The sequence below is a fragment of the Aethalodelphis obliquidens genome, unplaced genomic scaffold (assembly GCF_003676395.1).
Source record: "Aethalodelphis obliquidens isolate GAN/ISIS:26980383/991018 unplaced genomic scaffold, ASM367639v1 scaffold1, whole genome shotgun sequence".
NCBI classification, from domain to species: domain Eukaryota; kingdom Metazoa; phylum Chordata; class Mammalia; order Artiodactyla; family Delphinidae; genus Aethalodelphis; species Aethalodelphis obliquidens.
In genome coordinates this window covers 81,633,707-81,657,286 of record NW_020837945.1, presented here as the reverse complement: position 1 = coordinate 81,657,286, position 23,580 = coordinate 81,633,707, and the positions used below count along the sequence as shown (strand labels likewise).

The 23,580-nt window shown below is 37.0% G+C and overlaps 1 protein-coding gene across 1 annotated transcript in view; it reads left to right on the top strand.

Moving 5' to 3' along the window:
- MAP3K13 (mitogen-activated protein kinase kinase kinase 13) overlaps window positions 1-23,580 on the top strand; it is a 155,965-nt gene that overhangs the window by 112,873 nt on the left and 19,512 nt on the right. Inside the window, exons 4-8 of the mRNA XM_027109730.1 lie at window positions 9,260-9,443; window positions 13,702-13,893; window positions 18,184-18,342; window positions 20,202-20,360; window positions 20,959-21,067. Of these exons, the coding sequence (XP_026965531.1) occupies window positions 9,260-9,443; window positions 13,702-13,893; window positions 18,184-18,342; window positions 20,202-20,360; window positions 20,959-21,067 (803 nt within the window). The remainder of the gene's footprint in view (window positions 1-9,259; window positions 9,444-13,701; window positions 13,894-18,183; window positions 18,343-20,201; window positions 20,361-20,958; window positions 21,068-23,580) is intronic.

Below are 23,580 nucleotides of genomic sequence, written 5' to 3'. Positions count from 1 at the left end.
CCCTTTTTTTTTTTTTTTTTTTTTTTTTGCTGTATGCAGGCCTCTCACTGTTGTGGCCTTTCCCATTGCAGAGCACAGGCTCCAGACATGCAGGCTCAGTGGCCATGGCTCATGGGCGCAGCCGCTCTGCGGCATGTGGGATCTTCCCGGACCGGGGCACGAACCCATGTCCCCTGCATCGGCAGGCAGACTGTCAACCACTGCGCCACCAGGGAAGCCCTACCCATTTTTTAATCAGGTTGTTTGTTTGATGTTGAGCTATATGAGTTATTTGTATATTTTGGATATTAACCCCTTATCAGATATAGCATTTATAAATATCATCTCCCATTCAGTAAGCTGCCTTTTCATTTCATTGATAGTTTCCTTCACTGTGCAAAAGCTTTTTAGTTTGATGTAGTCCCATTTGTTTATTTTTGCTTTTGTTGCCCTTGCCTGAGGAGACATATCCAAAAAATATTGCTAAGACTGATGTCAAAGACCATACTGCCTATTTTTTCTTCCAGAAGTTTTATGGTTTCAGGTCTTACATTTAAGACTTTAATCCATTTTGAATTTATTTTTGTATATGGTGTAGTCCAGTTTGATTCTTTTGCATGTAGCTGTCCAGTTTTCCCAACACCATTTATTGAAGAGGCTGTCTTTTCCCCATTGTATATTCTTGCCTTCTTTGTCATAGATTAATTGCCCATGTAATTATGGTTTCATTTCTGGGCTCTCTATTCTGTTCCATTGATCTATGTGCCAGAACCATACTGCTTTGATTACTGTAGCTTTGCAGTATAGTTTGAAATCAGGGAGCATGATACCTCCAGCTTTGTTCTTCTTTCTCAAGATAGTTTTGGCTATTTGGGGTATTTTGTGTTTCCATACAAATTTTAGAATTATTTGTTCTACTTTTATGAAGAATGCCATGGGTATTTCGACAGGGATTGCATTGAATTCCTAGATTGCCTTGGGTAGTATGGTCATTTTAACAATATTAATTCTTCCAGTCCATGAACATGGTATATCTTTCCATCTGTTTGTGTTGTCCTCAATTTCTTTCATCAGTGTCTTATAGTTTTCAGAGTACAGGTCCTTTACCTCCTTAGATTTATTCCTACTATTTTATTCATTTTGACGCAATTGTAAGTGGGATTATTTTCTTAATTTCCTTTTCTGATTGTTAGTTGTTAGTGTATAGAAGTTAACATATTTCTGTATATTAATTTTGTATCCTGCAACTTTACCAAATTCATTGATAACTTCTAGTGCAATCTTCTATTGCTTAACAATTTGTTTACTATTTTCAGTGATTATAAGCCACACTGCAGTGAACGTGTCCATTCCTTAACCGCACATATCTTGATTACTCCTTAGGATAAATTATTAAAAGAGGAATGCTGGGTTCAAAGGATTTTTTGCTTTAAAGCGTTTGATACATATCTTTGCAGCCTTATGTAAATGATCAGTTGTTATGAGTTCTTTCATCAAGAAATTTTATAAAGGAATAATATGGACCAGAAATGATATTCTGTTTTATTTATTTTATAACTGAATATTGGATTCTGTAGCCCTCCCTTAAAAATGTATTCATATATTTTAGTCAAGACTGTTGACAGCTTTTCCACAACTACCAGGTGACATTAGTTGCCATTAGCCACTTTTTCCATGCATTCAATTTTTTCTATTTCTGAAATACTTTTTCTTTTTTTGATATTTTATTTTAAGGTATTATTTTATTTTATTTTTTAACACAATTTTTACACTCCATTTACAGTTATTACAAAATGTTAGCTATCTTCCCCGTGTTGTACAATACATCCTTGTGGCCTGTCTTATAGCCAGTAGTTTCTACCTCCCACTCCCCCACCCCTATATTGCCCCTTCCCCCTCTCCCCACTAGTAACCACTAGTTTATTCTTATCTGTGAGTCTGCTTCTCTTTTTTTAATATTCACTAGTTTGTTGTATTTTTTAGATTCCACATATAAGTGACATCATACAGTATTTGTCTTTCTCTGTCTGACTTCTTTCACTTAGCATAATGCCCTCCAAGTCCATCCATGTTGCTGCAGATGGCAAAATTTCATTCTTTTATGGCTGAGTAGTATTCCAGTGTGTGTGTGTGTGTGTGTGTGTGTGTAGATATATATATACCACATTGTCTTTCTCCACTCATCTATTGATGTGAAATACTTTCTTTTAGAAATGCAAATCAGAACTACAATGAGGTACCACCTCACACCATTCAGAATGGCTATCATCAAAAAGTCTACCAATAACAAATGCTGGGGAGGGTGTGGAGAAAAGGGAACCCTCCTGCACTGTTGGTGGGAATGTAAGTTGGTGCAACCACTGTGGAAAACAGTATGGAGGTTCCTCAAAAAACTAAAAATAGAATTACCATATGACCCAGCAATCCTACTCCTGGGTATATATGCAGACAAAACTATAATTCAAAAAGATACATGCACCCCTATGTTCATAGCGGTACTATTCACAGTAGCCAAGACATGGAAACAACCTAAGTGTCCACTAACAGAAGAATGGATAAAGAAGATCTGGTACATATATAATGGAATACTACTCAGCCATAAAACAGAATGAAATAATGCCATTTGCAGCAACATGGATGCAACTAGAAATTATCATAGTAAGTGAAGTAAGTCAAAAAGAGAAAGACAGGGGCTTCCCTGGTGGTACAGTGGTTGAGAGTCCGCCTGCCAATGCAGAGGTTGCAGGTTCGTGCCCCGGTCCGGGATGATCCCACATGCTGCTGAGCGGCTGGGCCCGTGAGCCATGGCCGCTGGGCCTGCGTGTCCGGAGCCTGTGCTCCGCAACGGAGGAGGCCGCAGCAGTGAGAGGCCCGTGTGCCGCAAAAAAAAAAAAAAAAGGTAAAAAAGAGAAAGACAAATACCATATGATATCACCTTTATGTGGAACCTAAACTATGGCACAGATGAACCTATTTACGAGACAAAAACAGACTCACAGACATAGAGAACAGACTTGTGGTTGCCAAGGGGGAGGGGGTATGGGGGAGGGATGGACTAGGAGTTAGGGGTTAGTAGATGCAAACTATGACATATAGAATGGATAAACAATACCGTCCTACTATATAGCACAGGGAATTATATTCAATATCCTGGGATAAACCATAATGGAAAAGAATATGAAAAAGATTGTATATATATATATATATATGTATAACTGAATCACTTTGCTGTACAGCGGAAATCAACAAAACATTGTAAATCAGCTATACTTCAATTTTTTTTTAATTGACTCTGAAATACTTTCTCTTAAACCAATACCAGACTCCCCATCTATACCCCTTCTCCATAAGTATATTGGGATTTTCCTGTAAATCTGTCTATTCCAGGTATACTTTCCAGGATTTGTCAACCACAGCATTCTTTCTCAATCCCTAGGTTTTGTCTGTCTGTTTTCTCTCCGTACCCTGCACATTCTATCCTCTTTTTCTCTCTATGATCTTAAGGTTTCAGGGAAATTAAAGAGTTGTTCCTTGTCACACAGCGGTTGGGGACTCCTATGTTAAACAGTTTTATTATTTTAAAAATTGGGAATAAAGACAAATCCAAAGAGGAAAATAAAAATCACTTGTCATCCCATAACAACCCACCCTTAATTTATTATTTTTTAGAAGTTCCTTCTTCTCTGCTTAGACACAAAACTTACTAATATCTGCTTATGTGATAAACTCATTTGGTTTTGGGGGTCTTAACTTGTCCAGTCTAATAATTATTTTGGTGGCAATTTGGAGGTCTCAGGATCCAAACGCAGCATTGAGGTTCAGACTCATAAAGAAGACTAACAGACACATCCTATGTCTGTTAAAAGAAGCCTTTAAAATTCTTTATTGTTCTGTAACCTTGTATTTAATTTGTGTTCCGATTGATTATGTGACCTTCAGAAAGGCTTATTTCAGGAGCAAGTAAGACACATCCTTGGTCAGTTTAAGCTTACAAGGGTACGGCAGCTGCCCAGCTCTTCAGCAAATGACAGGATATCCTACCGTGAGCAGGTGTTGCTGTGGGCTGTAGAAGAGATTCACTAGCCTGAAACTAAGTGTAGTTTTTTTCTTGTCAGCTCTGGGATCATGGAGCTAATCTTTAATCCTGGATTACAGTCAACCAAAGGATAGTACATATAACAGATGTGTCCCTGCATTTGGTATTATGAGGAAATTTCACTTGATTAAATTTTTTTTAATGATATCTTCATCTCCCATTTAGTATGTTGGTAGTGAAGCATAAGGTAATATGTGAAATCTTTTATTGCCAAATAGTTCCCAGTCTCAAAGCAAGTATTGTCATAGACTTGTCTGAATAAACAAAGGAGAACTTATGTGTTAAAGTGAGTGGGCATGTGGCTTTTTCTCAGTCCTAGGGATCATGGTGGATATTGGAATTAAGATAGTAGTCATAGTGATGAATCAGAGAGAAGATAAAAGCTGGGGAAGAGTACCAATGGGACAGCTATAAAAGCAGCAGAAAGTCTGGGACTAACCCTGGAGGGAGCACAGCCAGTTTCCATCATTATAAGGTTTGTTATCTTGTTCCTCAGTGATCTAGGCCCCCAATTTGTATAGCCTTGTTGCTAACGTTCTTTTTGCTGCCATTTTCTTGTTCCTTGACTCCCTACTAGATATCGATCAGGATATTGGAACTGGACAGAGAGGACTAAATCACATGAATCAATTTTATTTCTGGTAGTCAGTTCTAGTAAAAAAATTGATGGAAAGGTGGTTGAAGTATTACTTTACACTCTGTGTTCTTGAATTACCAATGCCGGCCCCTTTATTTTTCCATGGACAATTAAGATTTGGTTGAACATAGATGAATTAACACAGGCGTGAGCTACTGTTGGTCAAGGAAATTTTTGTTACTTATTATAATATCAACCTTTGGTATTTGAGTGCCAAATATATTTATCATTTGTATTTTATTTTATTTATTTATATTTTTATTATTATTATTATTTTGAGGTACACGGGCCTCTCACTGTTGTGGCCTTTCCCATTGCAGAGCACAGGCTCCGGATGCACAGGCTCAGCGGCCATGGCTCACGGGCTTAGTTGCTCCGCGGCATGTGGGATCTTCCCGGACTGGGGCACGAACCCGCGTCCCCTGCATCGGCAGGCGGACTCTCAACCGCTGAGCCACCAGGGAAGCCCTATTTTATTTATTTTTTAATTGAAGTATAGTTGATTTACAATATTATATTAATTTCAGGTGTACAACATAGTGATTTAATATTTTTATAGATTATACTCCATTTAAAGTTATTATAGGGACTTCCCTGGCGGTCCAGTGGTTAAGACTTCGCCCTCCAATGCAGGGGGTGCGGGTTCAATCCCTGGTCGGAGAACTAAGATCCCACATGCCTCGTGGCCAAAAAAACAAAACATAAAACAGAAGCAATATTGTAACAAATTCCATAAAGACTTTAAAAATGGTCCACATCAAAAAAAAATCTTTAAAAAAAAGAAGAATAAAAAAATGTTATTATATAATATTGGCTACATTCCTTGTGCCGTACAATATATCCTGGTAGCTTATTTATTTTATACATAGTAGTTTGTGCCTCTTAATCCCCTACCCCTATCTTGTCCCTCCCTCCTATCATTTGTATTTTAATACTTCATTTATTTCTCATTTTATAAAAATACTAAATAATAGGAATTATTTATAAAATATATAGTAAATTACAATATAAACATTATAAAATTATGTAAAGGGATTCCCTGGTGGTGCAGTGGTTGAGAGTTTGCCTGCCGAAGCAGGGGACGCGGGTTTGTGCCCTGGTCGGGGAGGATCCCACATGCCTTGGAGTGACTGGGCCCGTGAGCCATGGCCACTGAGCCTGCGCGTCCGGAGCCTGTGCTCCGCAACGGGAGAGGCCACAACAGTGAGAGGCCCGCGTACCGAAAAAAAAAAGTAAAAAGAAAGGATTATTTAACAAATTGTTTTTTGAATCACTAAATAACACTATGAAAAAAATTAATTTGCATCAGTTCTCATACCATACAACAAAATAAACTTCAGATGTAAAGGTTAAACTTTTTTTTTTTTTTTTTTAATTTATTTATTAGAAGATGTTGGGGGTAGGAGTTTATTAATTAATTTATTTTTGCTGTGTTGGGTCTTCGTTTCTGTGCGAGGGCTTTCTCTAGTTGCGGCAAGCGGGGGCCACTCTTCATCGCGGTGCGCGGGCCTCTCACTATCGCGGCCTCTCTTGTTGCGGAGCACAGGCTCCAGACGCACAGGCTCAGTAGTTGTGGCTCACGGGCCTAGTTGCTCCACGGCATGTGGGATCCTCCCAGACCAGGGCTCGAACCTGTGTCCCCTGCATTAGCAGGCAGATTCTCAACCGCTGCGCCACCAGGGAAGCCAAGGTTAAACTTTTTAAAAATCAACTATAGATCACTCTTAGAAGATAGATTAGGCAGTAGAAGAAACTGCAAAGCAAATGACAAGCAGCTATAAAAATATTTTGTTCAAAACATAATAAAATTAAAAGAAAAATGCTTTTGTAAAAAGCCTCTTCGTATGTATCAAAGAAATAGAAAGCTCCTTTGAGCTTATGAGAACTGCAAGACCCTAATAAATAAATGGACAAGGGATAAATTTGATAATTCATACAAAGAAGATGTATTAAACAAATGTTGAGAAAATATCCTATATCACTGGCAATTAAAATAGTGCGAACTTATAAAACACTATTTTATACCTAACTAAATTAGCACCAAAAAATAATCGGCAACATTCATTGCTGGCAAAGTTGTAGTAAAAGAGACTTGCTCATACTTTGCTACTGTCAGCAAAAACTAGAAAAATCCTTTTGGATAGCAACTTGGAATGTATACCAAGAACCAGGAAACTATACTCTTTAATCTCAGGATTGAACGTGAGGAAGTAATATAAAGAAAGAAAAAAGTATCAAATTTAACTTAGCAAACAAAAAAGTGGAAACAAGTACAAAAAAAGGTAAGAGGGTACAGTAAGTAACTATTAAGCTTATAATAAAAACTGTAAGTACATGGGGAATACACAATATATGAAAAAAGTAGAAAAAATTATACATCACATACAACTCTGACATAGCTGTATACATATAAACAAAGACTAAAAGAAGATGAAAACAATATGTGCTGGGATTTCAGATAAAATATGTGCTTTTCTGCTTTTTCTAGTATTTTCTAATGTTTTCTAGTACTTAACAGTAAATAAAGATTGCATAAATAGGAAAACAAGACAGCGAAAGACTGTCTAATTTTAGTAATTATGTATTAAAAATTAGGGTGACTTGGGCTTTTATAGAGTTATTTGGAGAAATATTGCCCAGTTATGTTCTTGCTCAGAATCCAGTGTTAGAACTTTATTCAGCCCCCAGAATGGTCAAAATGACACTGTGTTTAGTTCTTCACTAGACCCCTAATGAATAAAACTAAGTGTGCCATCAATACCTGTGTCCTATGGGTGCCACATGAAAAGCCTATAGGGATGAAAGTCATTAGACGCTGTAAAGATACTAAAAGCAGTCGTCTGTAACTTATTGTTTCCACCCAAACTTGTTTCTTTGGTGATTTCATATTTGTGAGCTATTTGTATTGTAGAGAGATTGTTTTTGTATAGCATCTATTCAATTTCAGTAGAGCAGAAACCTTTAATACTGCTCATACCAGAAGAATGGGACAAGAGCCGATGCTTTTAATCACCCTCACTATAATTTTTTCTGCTCTATGTATTTATATTTTAAAGGTCATGTTTTAACCTTTGTAATGAGAAACCACATTTTATTAAGCATCTACAGAATTTCTTTTCTGTTAGAGAAAATTAGAAAAGGGGAAATGTAGTTCCCTTCTACTCTTTCTGCACTTGCTTCATTGATGTAGTAGTGAGTTGATTTGCTTTCAAGACCAGAATATCTTCAAAGCTGATTCAACACTACTTTGTTCAGTGTTCTGCAAACAGTGGCCTTTAAGTGATTGGTGATCTGACAAGAATCTCTCATAACCTTTAGCATTGTCATCATCTTCTCCTCACTCTGTGGGGCTCTTAGCTCTTTGATGTTCATTTCTGACCAGTGCAGTGATAATGCACTGGCAAAAAGGATAATCAATGGATTATAGTCGTCTTTTTAAGTTGCATGAGATTAAAGCACATATTGATTGAATTTTTGATCTATTTTAAATAGCATTTTATTCATTTTAAATGTAATATAGGCTGAAACTAACACAATAGTGTAAATCAACTATACTTCAATTAAAAATAAAAGTAATATAGGCTTATGGTTTAAAATTTTTAATACAGAAAAGGATAAACAACATAACATGAATCATCAATAATGCCACCACTTAGAAATGACCCCTGTTACATTTTTGGTGCAGAAAGAAATTAAACTTTAAGAAAAACAGAAACTTGAAAATACTGCATCTATATGAGTAAATATATTATGACTAATGACCCTCTCTCTCAAATACTTCATGAGAGATAATGTGGTATAGTAGAGAAAACACTGTCCCTGAATTCAAGCCAGTTCTGGAGTCCTGGGCCCTGTTTTGCCACTTACCAATTATGTGACCTTGATTAAGTTACTTAAGGCATGGTTACCCTATGGCTTAGTTTTCTCATTTTTAAATAACCGTAATAAGGCCAGACTTATAGGATTGTTGTAAGAATTAAACACATGACAGATCTAAAGCATTATGCTAGTGTCTGGCGTATAGTAAGTGCTAAATAAAAGGTATATACTAATTTAATTATTATACATCATTAGATCTTTAGGAGAGTATCACTGAAAATTCATTCAGCAAGTATTAATTGAGAACCTGCACTAGAAATTCAAAGAGGAATAAAGCAACACATAATGGGTGATGGGGTAGGGATGGTGATGTAGAGACAGATAGGTGAATTGACTGAACATGCAAGCTTCAAGTGAGGAGGTGGGGCTGCGGGAGTGTCAGGATGTGTTTTGTTCAGAGGTGATTATATTGGAGATCTCTGATCTGCTGAATTTCACTGGTTAAAAATTGATACAAACTAATACATGTGAATATCTTATCTATGGTATCAAGACCCATAGAAAGGTTATATCTTTTGGAGAGTTACCGGGTGAGAGACAAAGGATAGAGGTCATTTTGGGTGATGGTGAAGTTGGTCCCTTCAGAGTGGCCTTGTAGAATGGCCCCTGAGCATTCTACAAGGGGCCATTGAGATCTCTTTAAGCTTGTTTCTCACTTGTGTGCCTAGATACTTGGGAAGTGCCATTTGAGGAGATCTCAGAGCTGCAGTGGCTGGGTAGTGGAGCCCAGGGAGCTGTCTTCTTGGGCAAGTTCCGAGCGGAGGAGGTGGCCATCAAGAAAGTGAGAGAGCAGAATGAGACGGATATCAAGCATTTGAGGAAGTTGAAGCATCCTAACATCATCGCTTTCAAGTAGGTCAAGGCTTTTTTTTTTTTTTTTTTAAAGAAATAGAGAGATTTTCTTTCCCCCAGTATATACATTTAAGTTCCTGCTTTGAAAGACATGTTAAGAACACTCTACAGACTTAGCACTGTGCTAGGTGCTTTGGGAGGGTACCAAAGAACTATTATATTAGAATCATGTCTTTAAGGATTTTATAGTCTAATAGTTCTTTTTGCCAGAGCACACACTTCTTGGAAGGGATGTATGTGGGACAGAGGGAGAAGGTAGATTCCTGCCAAGCAGTCAGATCTGCTGAATCAATGTCATTATCAGTAGGACAACAGAGGCTACTTCAAGATAACCTGAACATCCTAAAATTCAGTTAAGAAAACAAAGCTAACATGTGAAGTGATCAGAGAACAATTAGTTCCTTGTAAATAGAGATGTATTTTCTTACTAGTTTCTATTAGTGTCCGTTCTTAAATATTAACTTGTAATAACAGGTACCTTCAGAGTATTTCTCCCTGCCTCAAGTTTTGCCAGATCCATTTTCAAGGAATGCCAAACACTCAGCTTTCTAAATCTAATAATAGTAGAATTAGTGATGATAGTAAGTTAAATGCTATATTTATTTCACAAAGTGGTTGTTTTCAAGAGTATGTGAATATATCTTTCTAGTTTAGTCCCTTATTTTCATAATATTGACAGGGATCCCTAGCAAAATAGAAAGATTCAGAGGTAAATTTGTAGAAGGCACCAAACTTGGCAGTGCTGAGCTCTGAATATGTATAATCTCTTCTCCCTGTACTCTTCCCTTGAGTTCCTTCTCTTACCAGCCTTGAAATTTTGCCCTAGGCTTGAACAAATGAATAATGAGTGGCTTAAGAGGAAAAAAGGTGAAGAACAGGAAAGAAAGCCTTTAGGAAGGAAGAGAGATTAGAAATTAGAGCTTCTTGGTATATTTTTATATAATATATATTGAATTTATATATATTTCAATTCTGGAAAATAGTATGACCAATAAGCCTATAGCTAAAAGTAGAATAACTTACAAATTCCCCTTTCCTAACCTAGGAGGGACTTCCTCCAGCCCCCAAGAGGAATCCTTTCCTTAATAAAACTCTCATTATAAAGCTAAACATGTCATGCGATAATTTCTAATTGGAAATATATCCCCAAAGTAAGGAATAGAAATCATGGGTACAAGTTTTGTAGAATGGGTTTAAATGTGTATTGAGGTTGAGTTTTGATTCCCAAACAAGACCCCTTACTTTGGAAAGGGAAAGAAATGTGAAAAGAAGAGAAGCATTCAACTGGGATACTAAATGAAGTCCTTGGATTCATTTCCTTGTGGAAGGAACATCTCTATAGAGGACATGGGAGAGAATTTCAGTTGCTGTAGTGATTCTATTATTGGTTGCCCTAGGAGGGCCAGGAGGATGTGAAACTAAAACAAAATGCTATCGAGACCAATTATAATCCTTCCCAAGATGATAAGTTTCTCAAGACAATAGGAGGATTATTTTTAAGCAGACAAGTCTGTCAGAGGCTCACTTTCATTCATTTTACTTCACTGAGAGGATCATCATTGCAGTGTGGTTACCCTTGTAAATGGAAGGAAGAGCCTTTTATTTAACTAAACTTTAAGCTTAAATCACTGGTATGCTAGGTTTGAGACGCTGAATGTTCTACAGATGAGCATGGCTTTTTGGCCTCCCAAAGTGAACTAGGCTATGAGTCTCATGTAAGAGGGCTTTCTAGCAAGAGGTCGTGGGTTACTGAAGGTAGAAATGTGTCCTCAGAGGATGAGTGCGAGAAGCTTGATTTTTCCTTCCTTTCTTTTGTTTCTTCCTTTTTCCTCTGAGTCTTTTCCCCGCTTTACCCTCTGACCCTCCTACCTGCATATACAGTTTTCAGCATTATGGATAAGTATTGCTCTGTTGGTGTCCAACTCTTTAGGCTGAAGATGCTTGAATTGTCTTTACCTCTACATGGAAAACAATAGTGAGACTGTGTCCCTGGCCCATTACACCATGCTCTTGAGGCATTGTGCAGTGTTATGTTTGCAGCCATCTGTGCCATGTGTTGCTTAGCCAATGAATCATTCAGAACCGTCTGGAAGATATGAAGGCATGCTTAGATTTTAGTACATCTCTCTGGATACTGATTTCTGTGCTTTCAGCTTCTTTTGAAGTTAGTAAGAACCATGTACAGAAGGGAAGTGCAAGAAAGGAATACTATATTCTCTTTTTCTTCCAATTTTTAAGCAATCTTTTAAGAAAACCCAACCTGCCTGTTCCTAATGGAATTGAGTGCCAAAGGGAAGAAAAGGTAGCAATTAGAAGTGATTATAGAGCTGTTATTTATAGCTACTAAGAAGTCTTGTCATAGTACAGGGCTGATGGAATGATTGCTTCTCATTTGTCAGTCAAGAAAGACGAAAAGTGTATAACATATCGCTGTTAGGCTCTTTATGTCAATATTTGTCTGACAAGTTAAAACATACTTGAGTAAGATGCTGAGTAGTTTCAAACAAATATTTGTTTTGATATTCTTAAGCACATTACACTATTTCTGCCCTTATTCATTATTTCTCTGTAGTAAAAATTAAATTGTCTGTTGCTGTATACTTGTGCTCCACTGAGGTTTCCTGAAAGTCAAGTAATAGAAACTTAAAAAATTTTTTCTTTAAAAATCAAGATGAGAATTCTGGGGAGCTTAGAAGATGATAGAAGAGTAATAGAAATAGCTTTGCGGCATTTGACAGGCACATCAAAGCAGGGAAAATAAAAACTAATTATACTTATTCATAATCTGCCGTTGTTATAAGACTTTCACATGATCACAAGTCACAACCTCTAAATTCTTTCAGCACTTATGGCAGCCTAAGAGATAGGACATGAATTGGTAGCTGGCTGAGGACTTTAGCTGGGAGTCTTGTAGGTAGAATAACGATATTCCTTTGGAGGAAGGCATACGTATCATTAAGAAATAAGACACAGAGAATTGCTCATGGTAATTTTTCTTCTCTTTTCTGATTCTCAGAACAAAACTGTGAAGTAGAGCTAATATGATTTTCCCACTTTTATAGGATAACAGTATTAATATAGGCATCCCCAATATGCTTGTCTATACAAACTTTTAAAAGCTGGAAGGGAGGCAGTGTAGCATAGTAAGTGGGAAAAGCATGGGCTTTGAAGTAGACAGACTGGATTCGAATCCCAGCTCTGTCATGTATTAGTTGTATGATCCTAGGACAAGTCAGTTTTCCTCGCTGAGCTTTACCTGTAGAAATGGAAAAGATAATATCTATCGTACAATGGTTTGAGGCAGATTAAATAAGACAACTAACTAACATGTAAACATGCCTGACAAATAGAGGATGTTCTTTCGTGTTAGTACCCTTCCTCCCACCCCTTGCCTCTGTACTTGTTTGCGCAAAGGCTTTATCAGCAAAGAACGTGCAGGTGAAGTTAAACAATATTTGTCAAGGACTTGCTGTGAACTTCTAAGCTATGTGGTAGAAAGAAAAGTACTTGAAGACCTTTTCCTTTAAGGAACCGATAATCTGTATAGGGAGAGAAAAATTGCATATAAAAAACAAATATGTAGCATAAGAAATTAGAGAAGAGAAAGATTTTTTTTTAGACTGGAATAATCAGGAAAGGCTTCATAGAAGATGTAGGAATTGATGAAAATAGAGGCTGCATAGGTGTATAATACATTGTGTAACATTATTTTTGTTCTAAACAGAAATGTTTTTCAGCTACTCTATAACATAGAAAATTGATTCTTTTGGTCCTCAGTCTAGTTATCTTAAATTTGAGTAATTTGAAATTCAACAAATACTAAAAATAGCAATATTTTATTTGAATTCTCTCTGTACACTATATATAAAACTTTCCATTTAATTTTTAAAGGAAGATATTTAAATTATTCTTAACAATCTAAAATATCCAGCCTACACAAGTCTCAGAGAAAGGTGCTCTTTGTCCTAGAATGGAATGGTCCCCCGGAAAAAGCACCGATATAGCATAGCATATAGATATCTAAAGTGAACAAAACAAACTAAAATTGTCTATGCACATAACGAAGAAACATGTAGACTAGAGGGACTTAAATGGTAATTTAAGGGTCAGGAAAGATTATATGCATTTTTAAAATAATGTGGACAGAGAACTGGTCTTAATTATTAAATTTATTAAATATTCTTAAAATATAAATATGTATACATATATGTTTATATGGATGTGTGTACTCATGTACATGTCTGTGTTTTCTTGAAAGGGGTGTTTGTACTCAGGCCCCATGTTACTGTATCATCATGGAATACTGTGCCCATGGACAACTTTATGAGGTTTTGCGAGCTGGCAGGAAGATCACACCTCGATTGCTAGTAGATTGGTCCACAGGAATTGCAAGTGGAATGAATTATTTACACCTCCATAAAATTATTCATCGTGATCTCAAATCACCTAAGTGAGTTCTGGAACTAATTTTTCAGCCATTTTGTTTTATTGTTTTGAAATATGGAATTTTATCAACCATAGTTGAAGCTTTTGGACATCATATTTTCAGTTCAGTTTAAATTAGCACAGTGGATAACTCTATTTGCATGTTTGGGGGATTATTGTTAACCTACTTACCTATATGGCAGATATGTCCAGGCACCTGACAGTAGTTTTCCCTTTTTGTTGCCTTTTAATTGTACAACTATGAAACAAAATATATTAACTAAAGTATTCACTTTCCATCATCTCAGATAATTAATGCCAGACTTTCCCATTGGAAAGCTTGACTTGTTGTTTTCCCAGTGTGTTCCCCCCAGAAAACCAAATTTTTAAAAACTGAGTTTCAGAAATATATACAACAGGATAAAAATGGATAAGAAACAGAGGCAAAGAGAAAATAAAAACATTAACTAAAGCTTCTTCACAAAATGTATGCCATAAGATTCTGTACAGTTGTTAGAGGTGGCTTATGAATTTGGCTTTGAGCTTCCTAGAGTCTAAGCAAAGAAGGAAACAAGGTAACGAGGTTCACAGTGCCCATTAAATAATATAAATTGGTTATTTAAGAGAAGCAGATTGGCATATCCCAATGATCTGTATTGTTCTAGGGTGTGATGGCTTAGGAGTGAATATGATTTGAACCTAATACATTTTTAGAGGGTGTCAAATTCAGAACCAGGCAGATCCATCTCCTGACCCTAAACATGGTCCTAAAGTAAATCGCTTGAGGAAATTGGATCCCAAAGATTACAGGTGGGGAATTTTGAAGTGTGTCCATATTTCATTGGAGATCAAAGAAGCCTAACTAAAAGAATTGTGGGCTGACTCACATGATAATTTCTTTTTGAAAGGGCTATTTTATCTTGAAGATTATGAGTTTGGAGGAACTAAGGTGATTGGCAGTGGAAAGAATCAGAATGTGTGAAATTCCATAAAAATGTATTGACTTAAATAACTTTGTGTTACACATAATAAAAAAAAAACCTTTAAAAAAAAAAGAAAGAAAAGAAAAGAAAAGCAGAGCTGTTTTTAGTAACCTGTTTTCAAAGTGATTCTTTGGCTACCAATAACCACTTCAAAAGGAATGTTTATTCAGTTCCCCAAAATGCATGAAGGAAGGAAAGGAATTGATTAAATGGTATATTTCAGTGTAGCTCCTATTTTTAAACATTATTTTCATTATTTCCCACCACATTTTTGTTTAGAGAAGCAGAGAAGAATTAATCTTTATCCAAAAACATATTTGCATAGTGCTTTCATGGTTTACAACATTTTAAAATATCCATGATCACATCTGCTTTGATCTTAGCAAAAATGTATGGAATAGATGTAACATATATCATTTTATCATTTTATATAAGAAAATCTAGAACTCAGAGACCAAAGTCATGGAGCTAGGACTTGAACCCAGAACTTAGCCCACAGACCACTGCATTCTCCCTCATCATGTGAAGATGAGGGATTCACAATTAATCCTGCCTCTTCTCCATGGAAGATACAAATCTGTCCTTGATTATCAACTTCAAAGCAGCTCTTATTTATCACCATAGTTCTCAACAATGTTTATTATAGTCGTTAGCTCACTGAACAACCTTCTCCTTGCTTTACTTGCAAATAAACTTTATTACAGTGTTCATTCCTTCTGTTCACATTTTTCACACAATCTGTTGCTTTTGTCATCCACTGCATACACATGAAGTACACAAAATACTTGCCGAAGACCTCTTTTCGGTACGCGGGCCTCTCACTGTTGTGACCTCTCCCGTTGCAGAGCACAGGCTCCGGACACGCAGGCTCAGCGGCCATGGCTTACGGGCCCAGCCACTCCGCGGCATGTGGGATCTTCCCGGACCGGGGCACGAACCCGTGTACCCTGCATCTGCAGGCGGACTCTCAACCACTGCGCCACTAGGGAAGCCCCCAAAGACCTCTTTGAATGGCCTCCTTCTTAACCACTTTGTTCTCTTTAAGAATTAATTTTAGGAAATTCCCTGGCAGTCCAGTGACTGCCCCGGTTCAATCCCTGGTCAGGGAGCTAAGATCCTGCAAGCCAGGCAGAGCGGCCAAAAAAAAAAAAAAAGAAGAATTAATTTTAGAGGAAGAATTCAGGAAATTTTAGGATATGTAAATCACATGCTACTCTCTTTAACTCTTGTCATTTAAAAATTAGAGCAGGCACTTCCTTGGTGGTCCAGTGGTAAAGAATCCGCCTTACAATGCAAGGGACGCGGGTTCGATCTTTGGTCAGGGAACTAAGATCCCACACACCGCAGGGCAACTGAGCCCGCGCACCACAACTACTGAGCTCGTGCACCTCAACTAGAGAGCCTGCGTGCCGCAAACTAGAGCCCACGTGCCCTGGAGCCTGCGTGCCACAGCTAGAGGGAGAAAACCCAGACTCCACAACTAGAGAGATACCCACGCACCGCAACGAAAGATCCCACGTGCCTCAATGAAGATCCAAGTGCTGCAACTAAGACCTGATGCAGCCTAAAATAAATAAATAAAATAAATCTTTTTAAAAAATAAAAATTAGAGCAATAAGTTTGTTATCTAGTAAGTCTTTCCCTCTGCTATCAGTACCATCCCGAACCTCCAGCAGCCTTGGCCTCTTTGGGTTCCAAGCTGACACTGAGAAGACAAAGGTCAATCTGCTGTAAAGAGAGATTTCATTACCTACATTAAATCCTTAGGCTGTATGACCCCAACTTTGTCTCAGAAGCCTTCACGAAAGTCCCAACGTTGTATCTTTTCTAGTCTCCTCCCATGGCTCTTCCCTCTTGTCATACTAACAGGTCCCATAATGAGCAGAACAAAAGAGGCAGAAGAGGAAGCTTCTAGTGTTTTTCTTACTAGGAGCTTATCACCTTTTTTTACTTTCAGCGTATATGATACCAGCAATTCTCCAGTTATCTCACATATCCCATGATATTTTAATCCTTATGCATTTTCACCAAGACTAACATGATTAAATCAAAATTCCTAAATTATGTAAATTTTGTATGTCACGTACAAAACCAGGGTTAAGATATGGATGAAGGTATTCTAAAGCAATCATAAGCAATGAACTGTTTGGTAGAGAGCCATCTGACATTGGCGGGGAGGGGGGCAAATGTCAAGTTCCTGGTTCACATAGAGGAGGAAGGAGATAGATTGAGAAGTTTTCTGTTTTCTAGCTGCCTCGATTCTGATACTATTTGAGTATTAAGACTTCTTGTTAAAATTAAGTCTGTATATCATTAAGCCTCTGAAACCCTAACTCATTACATTTTAAAGTTCTAAACAGGTTATTTCAAGTGAATTCAGTCTAGTGTGTGTGGATGCTAATTCTCTGTATTTGACTGGTACTAGATTTTATTCACTTTAAGGCTAGCAAAAGAAGTTTGCCCCAAGTCACAACCCAGATCACTGTAACAAGTATAACATGACTTGTGTGGAATCTACCTAAGCTTAAATTTATTCCTGCTTTTCCTTATCAACATTAATGGAATCCCAGCATACTTATTAGCCTTTTATAATAATGAATCCCTTGTGTCATGGTGCCATGCATGATTTTAGTTGGCCATCATTTAATCAGTGTTTTAAAAGAAGTGTTTTTCCTGTTGAGTTGTCTGAGACCAGCAAGGATGAAGACCAATGTTTATGGAGATGGGTGCTTTACATATATTACCCCATTTAGTTCAAATGAAAATCCTATGAGACCATTATTACAGACCCATAATCCCTCATCCAAAGCTCTTGGAGTCAGATGATTTCAGAAATGTAACATAGGGCATTACCTTACACCCCCAGCGAAGTCTGGGGCCACATCCTATGATCAGCCACATTCATAAATCTGCAGCAAAACCTTTGACAGTTGCACAAAGTGGGATAAGTTGAGTTTGCTTTATATATATGAAAAAATATTTATAAAGAATTTTTGGAGATTTTTGAATTGTGGATAAGATACTGTGACTTGAATTGTCTCCATCTTACAGATGAGAAAACTGTCTTAGAAGAATTAAGTAATTGGCAAAGGTCACACAGTTAGCAGTGGTGGAGGCAGGATAAAACCAGATGTAGAAAGCCCACTATGCTATGCTACCTCACAAGTATGAATGATGCTGTTTGTGGTGTGTAGCTAATGCCCCAGTAGTACTGGAACTCGAGAGCTGAATTCTGCAAGGTAGGAGGCAGCAAACAAAATCTTCAGTTGCCAGTTAGTCGTGATTTTCATTAATACTAACGATCTGGATGTTTTCTTTATTTCTTTTTAAAGTGTTTTAGTGACTCACACAGATGCAGTAAAAATTTCAGATTTTGGTACATCTAAGGAACTTAGTGATAAAAGTACCAAGATGTCCTTCGCTGGCACAGTAGCATGGATGGCGCCAGAGGTGATACGGAATGAACCTGTCTCTGAAAAAGTCGATATATGGTGAGTGGTGCAATCTGTGCCAACCAGAAAGCCTGTTCCCACTTTCACCCTGTTAGCGCTTTCCTCTTTCAACATGTCTACTTTCCCAAAATATTCTTTAGTATTACTCACTTCTGGTTGGTTTCAGTCTCATATAATCTGAGGTACTACCCAGCATGATCATCACACCTGGTAAGAAGGACTGGGGGAGAAGGAATTAGGGTGAATATCCATTCAGTAAGTCATCAGTTTGGGGGACTCCCAGAGAATATGCTGAACTTTCTGGAAAACTAAAAGTTCACTTTATATAGCCATTTAGTATAAAAGTCTTTCTGAAATATACTACATAATTTTCACCTTCTTGAATAAAATATGTTGAACAAAGTTTACCTATTCTTGGTGACTCAGACCATCATTGGGTATATCAGTGATGTACTTTGTGATACAGTTATATGATTTAGACCTATTTGAGGTGTATGGGACTGTTTGCCCTTTTATTAAACAGCCCTGATGGGCTTTATTTTTTTGGAGGGGGAGTTAATCTTTATTAACTTTTCCTCTGAGGTTACAAATCTCTGCTATTAACAGTATATTTCCCTTGGGACTTCCCTGGCGGTCCAGTGGTTAGGACTCCACGCTTCCACTATGGGGGTCACGGGTTCAATCCCTGGTCAGGGAACTAAGATCCTGCATGCTGCGTGGCCTGGCAGAAAAAAAAACAAAAAAAAACAAAAACAAAAACCCCGGTATATTTCCCTATAGTTGTTTTTCTTCCATTCTTAATATTGGCTACTAGTAACTTTTAGACTTAAAACCAAAAAAATAGCATATGTTAAAATTGCATGTAATTTTAGAGTAAATAAGATAAAGTAGAAATGTGGGATCATTTGTAATTTGGGTAATTATTACCAAAGTGTCCTTATTAGGGATTATACCAATTTATGTTCCCAAAAGAAATGTGTAAGAGTGTTTTTACAGTCTCAGCAATAAAATGTGTTAAACTTTGGGATTTTTTTGCCAACCATATAGGTAAACAAAGTGTCATATGTGCAGTTTTAATTTGCATTCCTCTTCTAATACTATAAATAAGGTTGTACATTTTTTCATATATTTATGAACCATTTGTAATTTCTTATTTGTGAACTACTCTAATCCTTTACTAAGCTTTCTGATCTTTTATTCTTATCAATTTACAGGAGTATTTTATATATTAAGGAGATTATCCTTTTGTGTATATAAATTATAGGTACTTTTCACTTTTGTTGTTTTTCTTATGGTGGAAGTTTTTTTCCACAGCAAGATTTTCTTTTAAGCAGTTTGATTTATCAATCTCTCCTGTTATGGCTTCTGGATTTCTTAACTAGAAAAGACTTCAACATTCTAAGATTCTTTTTTTTTAATTTCCATGTGTTCTTTGACAATTTTTATGATTTCGTTTCTCACATTTAAATCTTTGATACATTTAGAATTTACCTTGATGTAAGATGAAGTGTAAATTTGTTTCCCCAATTCTCCCAACAGCATTTATTGAATAATCAGTTTTCCCCACTGGTGTGAGATGTCACTTCTCTCATATACTCAATTCCTATATGTTTTGGGTCTATTTCTGGATTTCTATTCCATTCCAATATTCTGGCTGACTATTGATCACCAGTGTTAATTATTGAAGCCTTATAGTATGTCTTAATATCTGATAGTGTTGGTTACCCCCTCACTAATTTTCTTTTTCAGAGTTTTCCTGGCTGTTTCTATTTTTCCTATAACAATATTAGAATTTTAAAACTGGGTATATATTCGATTGAATATTAATAAATGAATAACTAAAATACAAGTCAGTCTTTCTGAAATGTCTTTTATACTTGTTCCCGGTGCTACTGTAGGTCTTTTGGAGTGGTGCTTTGGGAGCTGCTGACAGGAGAGATCCCATACAAAGATGTAGACTCTTCAGCCATTATTTGGGGTGTTGGAAGCAATAGCCTACACCTTCCAGTTCCTTCCACTTGCCCTGATGGATTCAAAATCCTTATGAAGCAGACATGGTAAGAAATATGTTTCTCCCAATATTCTCTTTTACCTTCTTCCTCAAAACCATATATAAAACTCTCTAAACTATATTTAAAACTGCAAGGAAGTCTCTAACGTGTATTTGGAGTGAATAACCTTACTTTGTGTAAAGTCTAGGAGACTTGGAATTTGAGAACTTTGGATTCAAATACTTGCTCTGCCCTTTTTTATCTGTGTAATTTTGGGTATGTCATCCAAGTATCAGTTTTCTCATCTGTAAAATGGGGGTAACACCTACTCATAGAGTTGTTGTGTTGTGATTAATTAAAAGGTATAAATAAAGAATTTGGTGTGATATCTTAAAATAGTAGGCCTCAGTAAATGATAGCTATCATTACTTTACCAGTCCTAAGGGATAATTATTATAAAACAGATCCTAGAGATTTCCAGTTCATCATTAGAGGTATCTCATAATTACATTTTCCTTTTGCTCTTCAGTACATCAAAACTGCCTGAGACATAGCCACACATGGAGTCAAAAATATTTTTTATAAAGTAGAGTAAAATCTTTATCCTCCTGGACACAACTTCTCCAATGCACAAGCTATTTTTTTTTTTTTTTTTAACTTTTAGGCAGAGTAAACCTCGCAATCGACCTTCTTTTCGGCAGACACTCATGCATTTAGACATCGCATCTGCGGATGTACTTGCCACCCCACAAGAAACTTACTTCAAGTCTCAGGTAAGTCTGGAAACTGTTCCAGGTGCTGCTAAACAGAGACAGGAAACTCTCAGTGAGAAGGAGTAAGGGTATTCTGATTCTGATAGCAATTATATAACTCTATTCATTGTGAAACAATAATGATACCTCACACGTATGACATTTTTGGAGTTTTTTAAGCCCTTAACATATATTATTCTCTTATTTGAAGATAGCATGTATTAAAATATCATCTTCCTAGTGGGTTCTGGTGAAGTTGTTGGAGAGAAAAGAGGAAAAGAGGATATGAAAACTGTATGTACATACATTTGAATTAGAATTACTGCTGACCTTCATGAAAATATTGCTTTCCTTAAAGTTAGAAAAGCTAAAGTACAGAGGAGGAAAATTAAATCCCAGAGAGAGCCCGTTGATTAAATTAGGCTTTTCACTAACTTTAAGTGTGTCACCTAGTAGCACCAAATAAAATATAATTTAATGTATCTGTTAGCCTTTACTCCATTACTTATGGCTCCATTACTTTTGGCATAAGTCCCAAAACTTATGGCTTAAAACAGTAAGCTGTTGTTTAGCTCATGATTCTGTGGGTTTGTAATCTATGCTGGGTGGTTCTTCATTTGGCTTTGACTTGGGATCACTCACGTGTCTGCAGTCAGTTGCCAGGTTGACTGGGAGGCTGGCTGATTCCAGATGGTCTCATTCACAAAGCCAGCGATTAGCTGGCTATTAGCTAGAACACCTCTGTTCTCCTCCACGTGGCTTCTTATCCTTCGGCAGGCTAACTTGGGCTGGTTCACATGGTCTGCTCAGGGTACCAAATGCAGCAAGAGAGCAAGCCCCAGCGCACACGTGACTTTCCAGCCTGTGTGTGCATTGTGGCTGCTAATGTCTCATTGGCCAATGCAAGTCACGGGCTAACCCAGATTGAGAAATAGATTTCACCTCTTGACAAGAGAATCTGCCGTCACATGTTGTAAGGCATGGTTGCATTACTGATAAATTTGTGACCATTAAATAAAAATGCTGTAAATGGCATAAGGATCAGTGGTCTAACCACTGTCAAGATGGATAGGGAGTCGTGAGGGATCAGTATACATGAGGTCCTTACTTACCCCTACCAGACCCAGGCAATAGCAAAAGGAGTAAAATGGGATGAAACTATGGCTTTTGAAATAATTGTGATGATCTTAAATTGTAGCTTTATGCTTATAGAATTTTAAATATAGTATTACCTAATTTCTTCTCATACAGAAGAAATTTCTTCTCACTTTCCAAAATGAATTTTTGCAAGATGAATTCCATCTCTGCATTGACTTCCAGTATGATTTCAGAGATTCATTTTCAGAGAATTTCTTCTCAGAGAAGAAATATTATTACCAATTAGTGTCTCAGTCTACTCCTAATAGCCCCCAACTCCAATGGGTGATGAGTTTACCTACCAGGAAAGTATGCATTGAAAGCCAACTGGACTGGGAGGGGCATCATCCCTGGGAGTTAAACAAGTCCTCCAATATGCTTTATTACCTGGCCCAACCAGAGGCTTGGAGTACTTGCTTCTCTGGTGTCTGATAAACAGAGAGATATTCCGCCCATCAGATATTGGGGAATATCTTAATTAAGGAACAAGGTCTTTGCAGTTTCTAAGGAATAATAAATCAGAGACCTTTCCTCTATTGCCTGAAGTTCTAACATGCTATGACCCACAAACTTAGCTCTCCCCACACTGTCTTTGAATAGTCTGGCTTGCCCCTATAGTTTTTTAGTGTTTCTGGGGGATTCTTATGTAAGTAAAGTGTTTGATTTTAGAGAAAATAAGAGGATAACTTCATGACATTTCCTATGTTCTTTGATATGCATTCAGGTAAATTCCCTTAGAACTATTAAAACTATTGCCTATCTATAAAAATACATGTAGGTATTGGTTACTGGATTAGAAATCTTTCATATATTTTCTTTGGTTAAGAAGAAGACTTAAGTCCTCTTGTGAAATGAAAGAGAATAATAGTGAGTACTCTCCAGGAAATTTTTCAGACTTTAAGATATGGTTACAATCACAGCGTTGCTTCCTTTACAAGAAAACTATACGTACCACAATTCTGAAAAGCAATTTTTGGTGAGAATACTAAGCCACAAGCCATTGAGAGTATAACTGTACATACTTGGAAGACATCAAATTCTAAACAGATGCTACTTGTGTGCTCCCAGAATATGACTTCTGAAGCCAGCGCCACACTTTCTGAATACCCACCATATATATAAAACACTGTGTAGTACAACTAAGTCCCCGCAGTTAGTATCCTTACTTGTGTAAATTCACTTTTATTAATCTATGCAGCATTAAGATTAAACTCAGAGAAGGTTCTCTGAGAGCAAGAGTATGAAAAGGAAAGGAAGGGGAGGAAAAGGAATAGAAAGGAAAAACAGTGCATTGGACATCTTTTAATATTCATACATTCTACCACATTTTTCTCCCAGCATAAAATTTTACCTCTCCTTAAATAGTTCAAAATACCCTTGCTAGTTCCTAAAATCTT